General features: G+C 43.5%; 2 protein-coding genes across 2 annotated transcripts; one reads left to right on the top strand and one right to left on the bottom strand.

Moving 5' to 3' along the window:
* Window positions 1-176: 176 nt before the first annotated feature.
* Window positions 177-10,629, bottom strand: rlf (RLF zinc finger). Its single transcript, XM_058089905.2, has 8 exons — window positions 10,178-10,629; window positions 8,949-9,103; window positions 7,744-7,825; window positions 7,405-7,540; window positions 7,097-7,299; window positions 5,561-5,697; window positions 5,347-5,488; window positions 177-5,105 (listed from the first exon to the last, which is right to left on the bottom strand). Exons 1-8 carry the CDS (start codon window positions 10,355-10,357, stop codon window positions 621-623), a joined length of 5,520 nt encoding a protein of 1,839 aa, XP_057945888.2. The 5' UTR covers window positions 10,358-10,629; the 3' UTR covers window positions 177-620.
* Window positions 10,630-10,757: 128 nt separating this feature from the next.
* Window positions 10,758-12,163, top strand: znf593 (zinc finger protein 593). The gene is made up of 4 exons (XM_058089928.2): window positions 10,758-10,903; window positions 11,124-11,338; window positions 11,537-11,599; window positions 11,679-12,163. The coding sequence occupies exons 2-4, from the start codon at window positions 11,139-11,141 to the stop codon at window positions 11,803-11,805; spliced, it is 390 nt and encodes a 129-aa protein (XP_057945911.1). The 5' UTR covers window positions 10,758-10,903; window positions 11,124-11,138; the 3' UTR covers window positions 11,806-12,163.

Genomic DNA, 12,163 nt, shown 5'->3' on the forward strand with positions numbered 1-12,163 from the left:
AACTGCGATAAATGCTTTGCTTGAAATCACAACCATTTTTGAAAAGCTTTTTTGGTCAAATTAGCAAAGTGATTAAAGGACTTCTTCTAAGTTCCTCCAGTAGACAGACAGTACCGCTGCCTAGGTTTATTTATTAAAGAACATTGTGTATGTAGACGCATACAAAGACAAAACAATATTTAATAATATTTACATTTATTAGAAAGGTACACACAGGTTTATCTACAGTAGCTCTGTCCACTGCAATGTCACACTGATGTAATATGAACTTAAGTGCGAAAGTACCAAACATTCTTTAAGAGATTTTGTTGGGTGTTGGGAGGGTTTTTGTCCATCACATTTTCACACAGGCCATTTCTAACAATGTGTAAATCTGTACATATGTTGAAGCACTACTATATATACACACGGCAATATGCACAAGCCAATATGAAGTAGAAGTGGAAGACTTCTTAAAAAAAAATATTGCATTTGATATGCATCGCTGAAGCTTACATTTTATTGTTCTGCAATTCTGCAAAAGTATTCCATTTGGCAACCTAAGCAAGAAAAAACATGATAGTCAAATCAGAAAGGAAGGAAAACACTTGAACTTAATAAAAAAAACACAAGGTGCACGATTAAACTTTGCTTTCTAGAAGCAGTTTGCTGTTGTTGGGGTCTGATGAGAAGAGGTGGGGCAGGGTGGCAGTGCAAACAGGCTTACCCAGGACCACCACAGGTCTGAGGTACTGGAGCTGCTTAATGGCCAGGTCCCCGCACCCAGCGAGGGCTTTGTCCAGGATGGACTTCAAGTTTCTGACTGATGGCAAGTCCTTGGTAGTAGCCTGGGACTTGTGCGACGACGAATGACTGCGCCTGCTGCGGGTGAGCTTGATTCCCAGCTGGTTGTTCTCTTTGACAGAACAACTGTGCCTGAACGAGTCTCGCCGTTTTACCGCCGTTGGGCTTTTTTCTTTAGGGGTCGTCTCTTCGATGAACTTAAGGAATGACACCTCGAAGCCGATGGGCTTGTAAGTGGTGATGTCAAAAGAACGAGGAGCAGATGGAAGCAGCTGGGGGTCTTTTACATTTGATGGCTGCACAGAGAGCTCATTTTTGCGTTTAAGAGGCTGCCGGACGGGAGTTGGCAAAGCTGAAGACTCTTCCACAATTTTACCAGACTCTTTGCTGCTGAGGGTATCTTGGAGGGCGTCGTCGGTGTTAAAGAGTACAGAACACGGCAATGAGAGATCTATAGTAAGGGGACGAAGGAGGGCTTTCGTCTTGTCCAAGGTCAACTTCTCCACTTGTGTGTGATCACTCTTCACTGTGACAACAGAGTCCTCCGTGTGACTGCCAGTACTTGGTTCTCCATACAGAACATCATCTGCCCCCACCAGGACACCACTTCTCTCAAGAGGTGGCGGCTCCTCCACCTCGTCTGGGAATCCCAGAGGTTCAGGATGAGCAGCTTCCTCCTTCTCCTCCTCCTCCTCCTCCTCCTCAGCTTTGACGGAGTGCAGGCTCACAGGTTCAGGCAACTCCTCTGACTTGTCCAGCTCTGGCTGATACTCCATTTTGCAAACTCCATCAGGGTTGTCCGCACCAGTGACCGTTGGCCTGGCTGACTTTCTCTGAATCAGTTCCTCCAGCTGCTCTGCATTGGAAAGGAGCTTATCGGCATTTTCTTGGACATCTTTGCGACATATGTGGTGGATGACATCGTAATGGCGGAACAAGCTCCTCACATACATGACGACAGAGTCACAGTCTTGAACCATGCACGGGTAGGCCGCACGCAAAGAACGGTCTTGGCACATCTGTAGCGCTTCTTCATGAGACTTGAAAACATAAGTGCTTAAAGGTTTTGACCTTTTAGGCCTAGACTCCCTCTTTTCCTCCTTAATGTTTTTGCACACGTCCTCTGACTTAGGCTGGGTGCGTTTTTTTGCAGAGGTTGGATGTGGAACTAGTTCTTTGACAGGATTTTTAGGTGTAACAATAAGCTTCTTTTGGCATCCTGTAACAGATTTCTTATGGGTGCTCTGGAGCCGAACCACCAGCGAGTCGTAGTATTGGCAGTGTCGGTAAAAGGTGTGCTTTTTCAGCGAATCGTTGCTGCTGAACACTTTTGTGCAGCCCTCATACTTGCACCTAATCATTCCTGGCATTTGAGAGTGTGCCATACGGGTGTGACGGGCCAGGCTGCTTTTGAGGTGGTAGGAGGCGCTGCATTTGGCAAACTGACATTTGAATTGGGGTTTAGGTTCATCCAAGTTTGGGTAAGGGCTGCTTTTTTTACTGTTCTCCTTTTTCACTTCAGGATTGTGCTGTTGCATTTCAAGGTCTTTCTCCAACAAGAGTTGAGAACGTTTATAGTGGTGTACAAGTTGCAGGTGGCGCACAAGACCTCCCTGTGTGGAAAAGGCAGCCTCACAGTTTTTCGCCACGCAGTGAAAGGGCTTGCCTAATTTATCAAGTATGTAACAGAGATTACTTTTGGCTACCAAACGTCTCGTTCTGAGCTGGGGTGTAGCTCCATCCTCACGTTCTTCCTTGGCTTCCTCTCGAGTGCCATTAACAGCCAAGGATGGAGCAGCTATACATGAGTTTTGCTCAATGTCACTGGTTTTTGTCTCCTCACGTTCCACACTCGGGACCTCTAGCTTCATTTTTGGGTTAAAGCTCTGTGGGATTGTGGATTTTGAAGATTTACTCTTTAATTTGTCCACCAAACTGGCACTGAGCTTATGGATGTGAATATAATGGGCCCTCAAGCCTTGTTTTTCTCGATGACACTTGGAGCACAGCTGACATATAAAGGGCTTAAAGGATGTGGTCTTCAAACTAGTCATCGCTTTAGCCTGTTCCTGCGTGCGCCCATGTATGGAGACATAGTGGCGCAGCAAGCTGTAGCTCTGTGCACTCCGGAACCTACATTTCCCTATTTCGCAAGTGTAAGGCTTAGCGTTTGCTAGCGTTTCCACGACAACACTTTCTACTTTGTGAGCAGAGCTATTTTCCGCTAAGCTAGTTATATTTTCATTGGATGCTTTAGAAAGCAAAACAATGGGTTGATTTTCTACAACAGACCGGTGAAGGGATGCATTTGCTTCCTGGATGGACTTATGTGGTACGCTTGGCGGGGACAACGAATTGAGGTCCAGCTTATTGAATCTGATGAGAATGTCTTTAAGAAGATCATTTTTAGCCAGGCTTGTTCTGCTGTTTTTAGAAGGAGCAATCAATGTCCCTGTCCCATTGTCCATGGGTGAGCACAGAGCTGAGAGTTGGTTGTGATCTTCCTCATTGTCTGACTCAATTTCAATTTTGATCTTTTTGGACTTTGAGCCCTGCTCCTTGTCATGTTTGTGCTCTTTGTTCTCCAGTTTAAGGTGATCTGGGTGGGCGTGTTTCAGGTGCCTCTGGACATCTCGAGCTCTGGAGAAAGTCATACCGCACTTCTCAAATCCGCAGGTGAACTTGCTTCCATCGAAACACATTGCTACCAGAGTCACTACAGCTTTGCCTTCTGTGCTGGCAGATGGTTGATAAGGAGTGCAACTACCCGAGGAAGCTTTCTGGTCATCTCCATTGACACTCCCTTCTGTAGTTACAGTCTTGTTAACTGAAGTTACCCTTTCCAGATCAGCCTGGAAGATCATCTGCTTTGCTTTCCGCTGAGCTTCAAAGTCCTTTTCAGAGAAAGTAATGTCATGTGTGGATAAATGCTCAATGAATTCCCTTTTGGAAAAGTAGAATTTTTTACATTTGGGGCTGGTGCATGTGAATGCAGCATCCCTGAAATGCTGTGCCTCGTGGTGATAAAGCTGCCCCAGGTCGGAATATGCCAAGTAGCAACCTGTGAGCTCACACTGGAAGTTGAGCTGATAACCGTGGACCTGTTTGTGCATCAGAAGTTCATTGGAAGAATGAAAGCGGGCGCCACAATCCTTCACCACACACATGTAAGGGTGCTCGCCGAAGTGAATCTTTCGATGTTTGCGGTGATGGTAAGCAGAGACAAAATGGCGGCGACAGAAGACACACTTCTCCCGCTTCTCTCGCATCTGATGAAAATGCATCACGTTCTCGTCGCTTTTGTGGTGGGACTTTAAGTGCACATATAAGTACTTGGAATGTTGAAAAACCCTAGTGCACTCTGTTGCGGGACAGAAGTACTCCTCACGATTCTGCAGAGTGAAGTGTTGGGTCATGTAATCAAACGTGATGAACTCGTCCTCATCCACGTGTTTGTCTTTGACAGTTTTGGCCTGCTGCACAATGTGCTGCAGCACGTTGGGATCATGTGTGGATCTGTAATACAAGATCAAAGACGGGTCGATGGTGATCTCACCCGGTTCCATCTCATCATCCTCATTCAGCGGCTTCGGCAACTCCTTGTTCTTTACAACGACACTACTGTTATGGACGAGCGTCTCATTTTGAATGTGGAGTTTTAAGTGGGGAATGAGCTCCTTTCTGCTCTTCCACTTCTGCAAGCATATGGGACACGGATGTCCGTCGTCCACTATGTGTCTCTTAGAGTGGTGTATAATTCGAGTTTCACTGAATGACCTGTTACAAATTCGACAACAGAGCTTGATTCTCCTCATGTCCGCTTCTCCTGAAACTAAGTGACAAGGTTCCTTTTTCAGGCCGCCGTTTAAAATGTTTCTGTGCTCAATTTCATCTACCAGTAATTTCTCGCTTTCTTGATTGCCCGGCGCCTCGTCCTCATCTTCGGAATCGGCCTTTAACCCAAGAAGGGAGATGCACTGATACTTAATGGCTTTCCAGTCCCAAAATTCAGGGTCAAAGGGCCAGTGCGCCTTCAGTGCTAGAAACAGTTCACAACGCAGCGAGTTGGGAATGACACCATTCTCCTGCTCGTACTTTTGATCGGGGCGAAGATATAGCTCCTGGAGGCAGCTCAAGACCTGCTGGCTGGGGGCGAGTAGGAACTCTGTGAGTTGGCAGGCACGCAACACTTCCAGATCGTTTAGGAGGAGGCCCGACACTACTTTACAGATGCCGATTCTCATTTCCATATCGTCTTGTTTCGGAAGTCTGAGAGCTTTGACACCAAGCTCTACTGAAGCAGCGGTCCCCATTCCCTGTGCCTGAAACAGATGTAAAGTTATGGAAAAAAAATTAAGATGACCCATGGTGTAAACTCTTCTACTCCTGAATCGCTGCAAGTGAGTGAAACATTTGAAACATCAAGCAAAGATCACAGGCGAGACTTGGCAACCAAGTGTCCGTAAGCCATTGATTATGTCGTACGATCCCAAATCTTTTGAGTAGGACTGTATTGAATGTATGCTCATATTTTTTCCAAAGCATTTTCAGTACAGATCTTACCTCCATCTGAATAACACGAACAAGGTAAAGCAAATGTTGCACTGTTTTGGCAATGGCGCCTAGTTGAAGGCATCTTTCAAGAAGAGACACGAGCGAGGGGTCGATCTTCCTCTGCAGTTTACTCCACACAAGAGTCAGCTCCCTTTGGATGAAATTAATAAACATTTTAATGAAAGTCAACACACACTTTCCGTAAAGGCCTAGTGTGACTCACCAGGACTGGTCAAGGCTGGCCTGCTGGAGCTGCTGTGTCAGGAATGTTGTGCATAAGATAAAGCCTGTGTTCTCCTCGCCCTCAGTCTCCAGGTTTGACGTGATCTCAAGGACATCCTTGCAGTTCAGCCGGGATATCTTTCAGAGGGATGAAGTGCAGCATTATCATCAGTAGGGGAGGGTTGAAAGCAAATGAGGAGCTAAGAGGCCAGCTGCCCTATAATAACTGGAAATTAACACCACAAAGATAGAAACAATGTCAGTCCGATGCGTGTGGACATGTTTTTACATGTTTGGGATGACAATGGATGAGAAGAAGGGATCAGAGGCTATGAGTAACTGCAGCTTGGGAAAAATGGAGAGAGCTGTCAGGACTAAACTGTCTTAACACCATTACACATCCAATCCTTTGGGGTGGTGCCTTGCCACAGGCACTAGGTAGAAAGAAGAGATGAGATGACCAAGATGAAGATGTTATGGGGAATTGAGGGAGCAACACTGAGGGAAAAAGAACTTTTACTTCCAGGTAAATACAGTTCTTGGAACTAAAGCCCCACATTGTCTTGAACATTACAGCTAAATGGTGTATATTATTACCGTAATTTCCAGCTACCACTTTTTTCCCTCACATTTCTCACCCCGGCGCTTGTACAGTAATGTGGCAAATTTATTGCGTAAAGAACGTGATGTGTAAGAGTGCAGGTTCAGGAGTGTGGACGTTTTGAAGCGATCATGTTTTTTAATCTGATCGGAGGTTTGATCAAGTGTGGAATTACTACATTGTGTGTTTGGACCGCTAAGATTGACAGCTGTCGCGTATCAAAAACAGGTTTTGAAAGGCTGGACTCCTGCGTGATAAACAGGATAGCTCCATCTAAAGGGCTAATTTGCCGAGAGCGAGAGAGAAAGAGAAAGAGAGAGACTGACAAAGTGTGTGATGAAGGAATTATGATGCTGTTCAATTGTGACGATAAAGATGACAGTTTTGAATTACTTCTGGTAGGTCACTGTTTAACTAGCCATGTTACACGCACTGTTCAGGAAAAAAAAATATTTAATCAAAAGTTAAAATCAACATTTATATGTAAATAAGTTTTAATATTGTACATGCATCTTTATGTTGCATTAAGTTTAATTTCCGTCGTTATCATCACACTCTTATGGTATGACAAACAAAACATCAACAAAAACAAACTTCTGGAAATAATGTTTGAATCCCAGGTTTTGACATGTCAGGATTGTTTTTCCAGAAAACAGAAGTAAATTATATTGAATTCTATGACTTTAGAGGTGCTGTAAATTGGTTGTTCCACTGCATTCATTTCTTGAATGGTCAGAAAAGGCATCACTTCGAGACCTCATTGACATAACTTGAAACAACTCGAGTGACTGACAGGAGAAACACGCATTACAAAAAGTTAACCTTGCATACAAAGCTCATATTTAACTTCTATTCACAGGGAATTTGTGGTGTCTGTTAAAGTAGGTATCCAAGTTTTTTTTTATTTGCAAAATTTACACACACAACTTCAGTTACCTCCATTATGGCTTCTTCATTAGGGAGCAGTTGGCAAAGCAGAGCGATGTATGTTTGGCGAAAGGTAGCTTGGTTCGAGATAGCACTGCATTCGGTGCATGCTTTGGCCAGCACCACAGCTTTGGCCACTTCACCCATCTTCTCCAAGTGCTTCACTCGCATCTCCATGAAGCCGTCGCCCTCCAAGCTGATGTAGGTGTCGACTGAACAAAGTGAATACAACATGATCAAACTACAACAACAAGCAGGCAGACATGCTGCTAAAATGTCTTGTGTAGTTTCAACAGAAAATTTGGTGAAAAAGTAACCTTCTTGCTGGATGGTGGGCTGGCCGGTGAGGAGAGCGGAGAGGACAGGATTGCTCCATGCTCCCCCCTCTCCTGTGATCTGGAGTAAAGCTTGGAGGTCTGTGCTCCCATACTCTAACAAAATATCATGTGCAATCTGAAAGGAAAAATTGTAAGCATGACTTTTTGGCCACAGTTAACACAGGATGGTGGTTCAGAGCACTTCAACCACATCTTGTGGTACCACATCTTTTCATTTTTATGTACGTGGGCCTTGGCAGAAATATTTGGGACACCGCTGCCGTGGAGTCTTCCAATAATATAGGCCATGCCAAATTCAAGAGCGCCTTGTCTTCTTACCTGAACAGAGTGGTGGAATTGGATCCAGGCTTCATAAGGGATTTCATTATCAGGAACTGACAGAAATAGTTCAAAGCAGCTTCTGCGTGAAGAACAAGACAAGACTGGTGTAAATGATCATAAAGAATGGTAACACGTGTGTCATCAACTATGGCCATGCCAAATAATCAGTTTTTTTCCCCCATCAAGAATATTTTGGTGCAAAACATTTCACATTTGGCTGATATTCCTTGTGGCATTTAATCATTCAGGGCTCTATCAAAAAGCCTGATTGAACAGTAGAGTATTTCCAATATTAAGATGGGCAGGCATATTTTGACAGGGTGAAATAAACACAAACGCGTGCATTGACGCGAGACATAACTGCCAAGTCATCAGAAATACAAAAAGTAAATATAACCCATAAGTCAATCCCCTCGCAAACTACTGGATGCTACTCAGTTTAGAAAACTAGTTTGGAAACCACACCTTATTGTATTAATTTAGCATCAGCACCATAAATGATACACTGTAAGGTGTGTTTATTTCGGGCTTTCTTTTTCGAGCCATAAACCATCAAATGTTACAATGGTGTGGTGATCCGAGTAACCAGCAGTGATATCACGTCATGGTGTCAAATAATGGATTTAAAAAAAAAAAAGTAATTTTTAAAGAACAACATTTAATACCGCTATCTGCAATAACATTTTCTAGCAGGAAGATGCTTTGACAAGAGATGATGCGTCATTGTACATTTTCAGTAAAGTACTGTATGTCTGTAATTGTTTCTTAATGTGTAAAACTGAATTTAGAATTTAACAACTGACAGGCCTAGTATATGGGTTGGAGCGGTGTTACTCAACTGATTGGTTGGGTACCCAAAAGTGGGTCGCAAGTCAAATAATTTGGGAAAAAAAAGGCCCAGTATGAGATCAGTTGAGAAACCCTGGCTTATAATATCTAAAATAAGCTATTATCGGGCTTTTTAAAGAGTGTGTCCATTCACCGTTTTCACCACACATTCCCACTCACAAATGGCAGGGAATGTCCTGTTTCCTTATTAGTGAAGGAGAAATAATAGTAAGTGGTTTCAACTGTGGAAATTTGAGAAGAACAGTGGTGAGCAGTGAAAAAGGGGCATGACTTGTGCGGCCTATAAGATAATAACGCTCAAACATAATCACAAAAAAAACTTTTTTTTCCTCCATTGGAAAACTTGTACTCACAAAGCTAGTCTCTTCAAAACAAGTGTCACTTTGTCGGACTCTACGGTGAGGTGCGAGCGGGCCGCTGCAAAGCAGTTTATTGAAAGGCAGTAGACTTCGAGAAGAGGAAGCCCATGGTCTATGGAGTTCCTGGTTCCAGCATAATGCATGAGTGCCTAAAAACACACACAAGGATCAGAGCTCCCCCGCACACAATAGGAGAGGTAGGATCAGGTGGGATGCACAGATGTTTTCCCACTTGGGGGATAGGACGGCAGGGGGTTGTACCTGAGTGATCCCACCTGACACTGTCTAGTTTGAGGTGATACTGATTTGGGGGGGGGGGGGGGGGGTGACAGCGCAAGGAAATGAGCTGCGATGAGCTGCAAACATTATTTACATTAGGGACAAATGTAATGCATACAGAATGGTCAACTTACCATGTTATCGGTACGCACTGTAATGAATATACAGCCTTTAAAATGTGTGTCATATTCATTCCCAGCAGGTTGTGAGCCCATTATATCATCACGGCGCCATCAAACGTCCCAAGACACCTGAAGTGCCAGACACCTTTGCAAGTCGTGTGTCCACAGAGACCATTAATTCCCTTCAGTCTATTTCCAGCAGACTTAATAAGGAGGGGTATTTCAAAAAAGCACCTCAACCCATGAGACCCATGTTGGTATACTAATTACAGGTAGGCTAATCCGAAAGAGTCCCGAGATGTGAGGCAGTAATTTGTGTGCACTAAGTACCAAGTTCATAAAATGAAGGATGCATCACCTTAGCAATAACATGAACTGTGTGTTAAGGTTTAAAATGACACTTGGTAGCATGCTGTTCCTCTGCCACTACTCCTCCCAGCTAGCTCGTAAAAGCATTTGGATTAACACACCTACATCGCCGCGCCCCTCATCATTAACAGCCACTAATAAATGCTATACACCATTGCAATCTTATTGGCGTGTTAACAACACGATTATTGTGCATTCTTTTGAGTGCAAACACCGAGTATGACAGCAACTGAACCAGCTAATATCACACATTTATGCAGTGTTAGTATAATGTTAGGATTGGTTGGGGGGGGGGAGGACACACCGATATATATTGATGCACAAATATGCTACTTTCAATTGCAGCCCATCTGTCAACGGTTATCTTGCAGACCTAAGAGAGCGAAAACAACCATAGCCGAGCTAAGCTAACGTTATGCTAATAGTAGCACTAATGGTGCACGCTATCGTTACCTGACAGAAGTTGTCGCAGTACTCAGACGACGACACTGCCGATAATTCTTGTTGCCTGAGCACGTCTTCGAAGGCTTTCAGTGTGGCCAGCAGGGTTTCCATTGCGACCAGTGTGTCCTCGGCCGTGTCCAGGCCCCGCTCGCTCCATTCGTGCTCTGGTTCGACATTACTCTCCGCCATCTTCCCTCTCCTCCACTGCGCGTATGCAGTGCAGACTGACGCCGCCTTCAAGTGTTGTCGGAATATTTAAAGAACACTGGGACGCTTTTCATGGACTGGCGACATTAAATGACTTTAACGTTCCCTTGTCAATGTAAACGGGTCTCTTGTCAATGTAAACAAACTATACTTAATGTGTAGATACAGTTGAGTAATTACTCATGACTATTTCTGCTTTGAATGTCATTATTTCTGACGAAATCAACTTGAACCTATACTGACTGAAGTAGTAGCGACACAAAGACATAAAAGGCAGTGTGTCGTCACGTGACCACCTGCTTATTGCATTTAACAAAAGAATCGAAAACAATTTAGATCTTTGGACTGGATTATTATAGAGGTGGTGGGGATTCTTTTTCTTTCATTTTAGAGTAATCGATGTAATTATTTTCGTTTTGCTACCGGTGTTTGGTGGCCTCTTCAGGAAGTTAGTGGTACTGAACACTCACGTCCCTTTCTCTTGACCCGGAAGTTGATTGGTCTTTCCGGGCTGTACACATGTGAGAGGTAAGTAAACGTGATACGATGGAAGCAAGTAGAAAAGGAGTTGTATTGAAACAATAAAACGTTACTGAGCGTTCTTTTTGGTGTTATGGTGTTATAAAGCGGCTGCCACCATCTCGCGTTGTTTGGAAACTTGAAGGATGACGTGTTTTTAATTTTACAGCTACTATAATCCTTCATAGCTTCCAATCACATCTGCTCACTTTCTACATCATCATTACAGCCTGTCAAGTCTACTATGGGGAAGTCAAAACAAACAAGAAACCACAATAATGGCAGAAAGAAGAACATTGCAAAGACGTGGAAGACCAAGCGCAGGACCAAAGACTTGGATCAGATCCATTCAGACATGAAACCAGAGACTGCAGCCAAACTGCTTAATCAGGAAGTGGACTATGATGTGACAGGATGCGCCCAGCACTACTGTTTACACTGCGCGTAAGTATACTACTATTGATACAGCTTGTGGAAGGTTCCGTTTAATTTGGCTGATGAGAAAGTGTACAGTGGCCTGTTGCATTTATTTACTTAGTGCAGAGAGCATGTAAGGTTTATTTGGGTGAGGCTTTGATTTTACTAATCCATATTCATAGTAATTATATTTTTTACACTTACTAAACATTTCCCATCTCGCAGGAGATATTTTGTGGATATGAAATCTTTGAAAGACCACTTCAAGAGTAAAGTCCACAAGAAACGGTAAGGCACTGTGAATGAAACCGGTGAATGTGTACATTCAAATAATAACAATAGCATTTTGGACTCTTTCTTTAACCAGTTTGAAAGAGCTCAGGGAAGAACCCTACACCCAGGAAGAGGCGGAAAGAGCAGCAGGGATGGGCTCTTACATCCCTCCCAAAACAGTGGAGGTGAAGACGCAAGATGTGGAAGAAGACATGAGCTGAAAGCAGCATGAACTGACACATGGATAAAACAAAACAACTTCTACAGGACTCAATTTTTGTTCTGCCACTATCATCTGTTTGCAGCCATTTGTTGCAAAAACAACCAAAATCAGGCACATACCATATAATCCTGGATAATATACATTGTTGCTCATGTAAGTAAATATGGAGAAAACTATGTGGAATGCTAATAAACCCAGATTGCTTTTACACAGTTAACAAGAAATTGATAAACCGGTGTTGTCTGTCACACATTTGAATCATATACTGTCTCAAGAGACAGATGAATATTGGGATTGTATCCTGTTGTCCACACAGCTATCTTTGATAATACTGTAAAATAAAACCATACAAACCA

The sequence above is a fragment of the Doryrhamphus excisus genome, linkage group LG14 (genome assembly GCF_037039965.1).
Source record: "Doryrhamphus excisus strain RoL-2023G ecotype Guam linkage group LG14, RoL_Dexc_Guam_v1.1, whole genome shotgun sequence".
Lineage (NCBI taxonomy): Eukaryota > Metazoa > Chordata > Actinopteri > Syngnathiformes > Syngnathidae > Doryrhamphus > Doryrhamphus excisus.

Coding starts and splice junctions, on each gene's coding strand:
- rlf (XM_058089905.2), bottom strand. CDS start 10,357: ATGGCGGAGAGTAATGTCGAACCAGAGCACGAATGGAGCGAGCGGGGC. Junction 5,698..7,096: donor ATGAAGAAGCCATAATGGAG/GTAACTGAAGTT, acceptor TCCCTCTGAAAG/ATATCCCGGCTGAACTGCAA. Junction 5,489..5,560: donor GCCAGCCTTGACCAGTCCTG/GTGAGTCACACT, acceptor TTTCATCCAAAG/GGAGCTGACTCTTGTGTGGA.
- znf593 (XM_058089928.2), top strand. CDS start 11,139: ATGGGGAAGTCAAAACAAACAAGAAACCACAATAATGGCAGAAAGAAG. Junction 11,339..11,536: donor CACTACTGTTTACACTGCGC/GTAAGTATACTA, acceptor CCCATCTCGCAG/GAGATATTTTGTGGATATGA. Junction 11,600..11,678: donor AGTAAAGTCCACAAGAAACG/GTAAGGCACTGT, acceptor TTCTTTAACCAG/TTTGAAAGAGCTCAGGGAAG.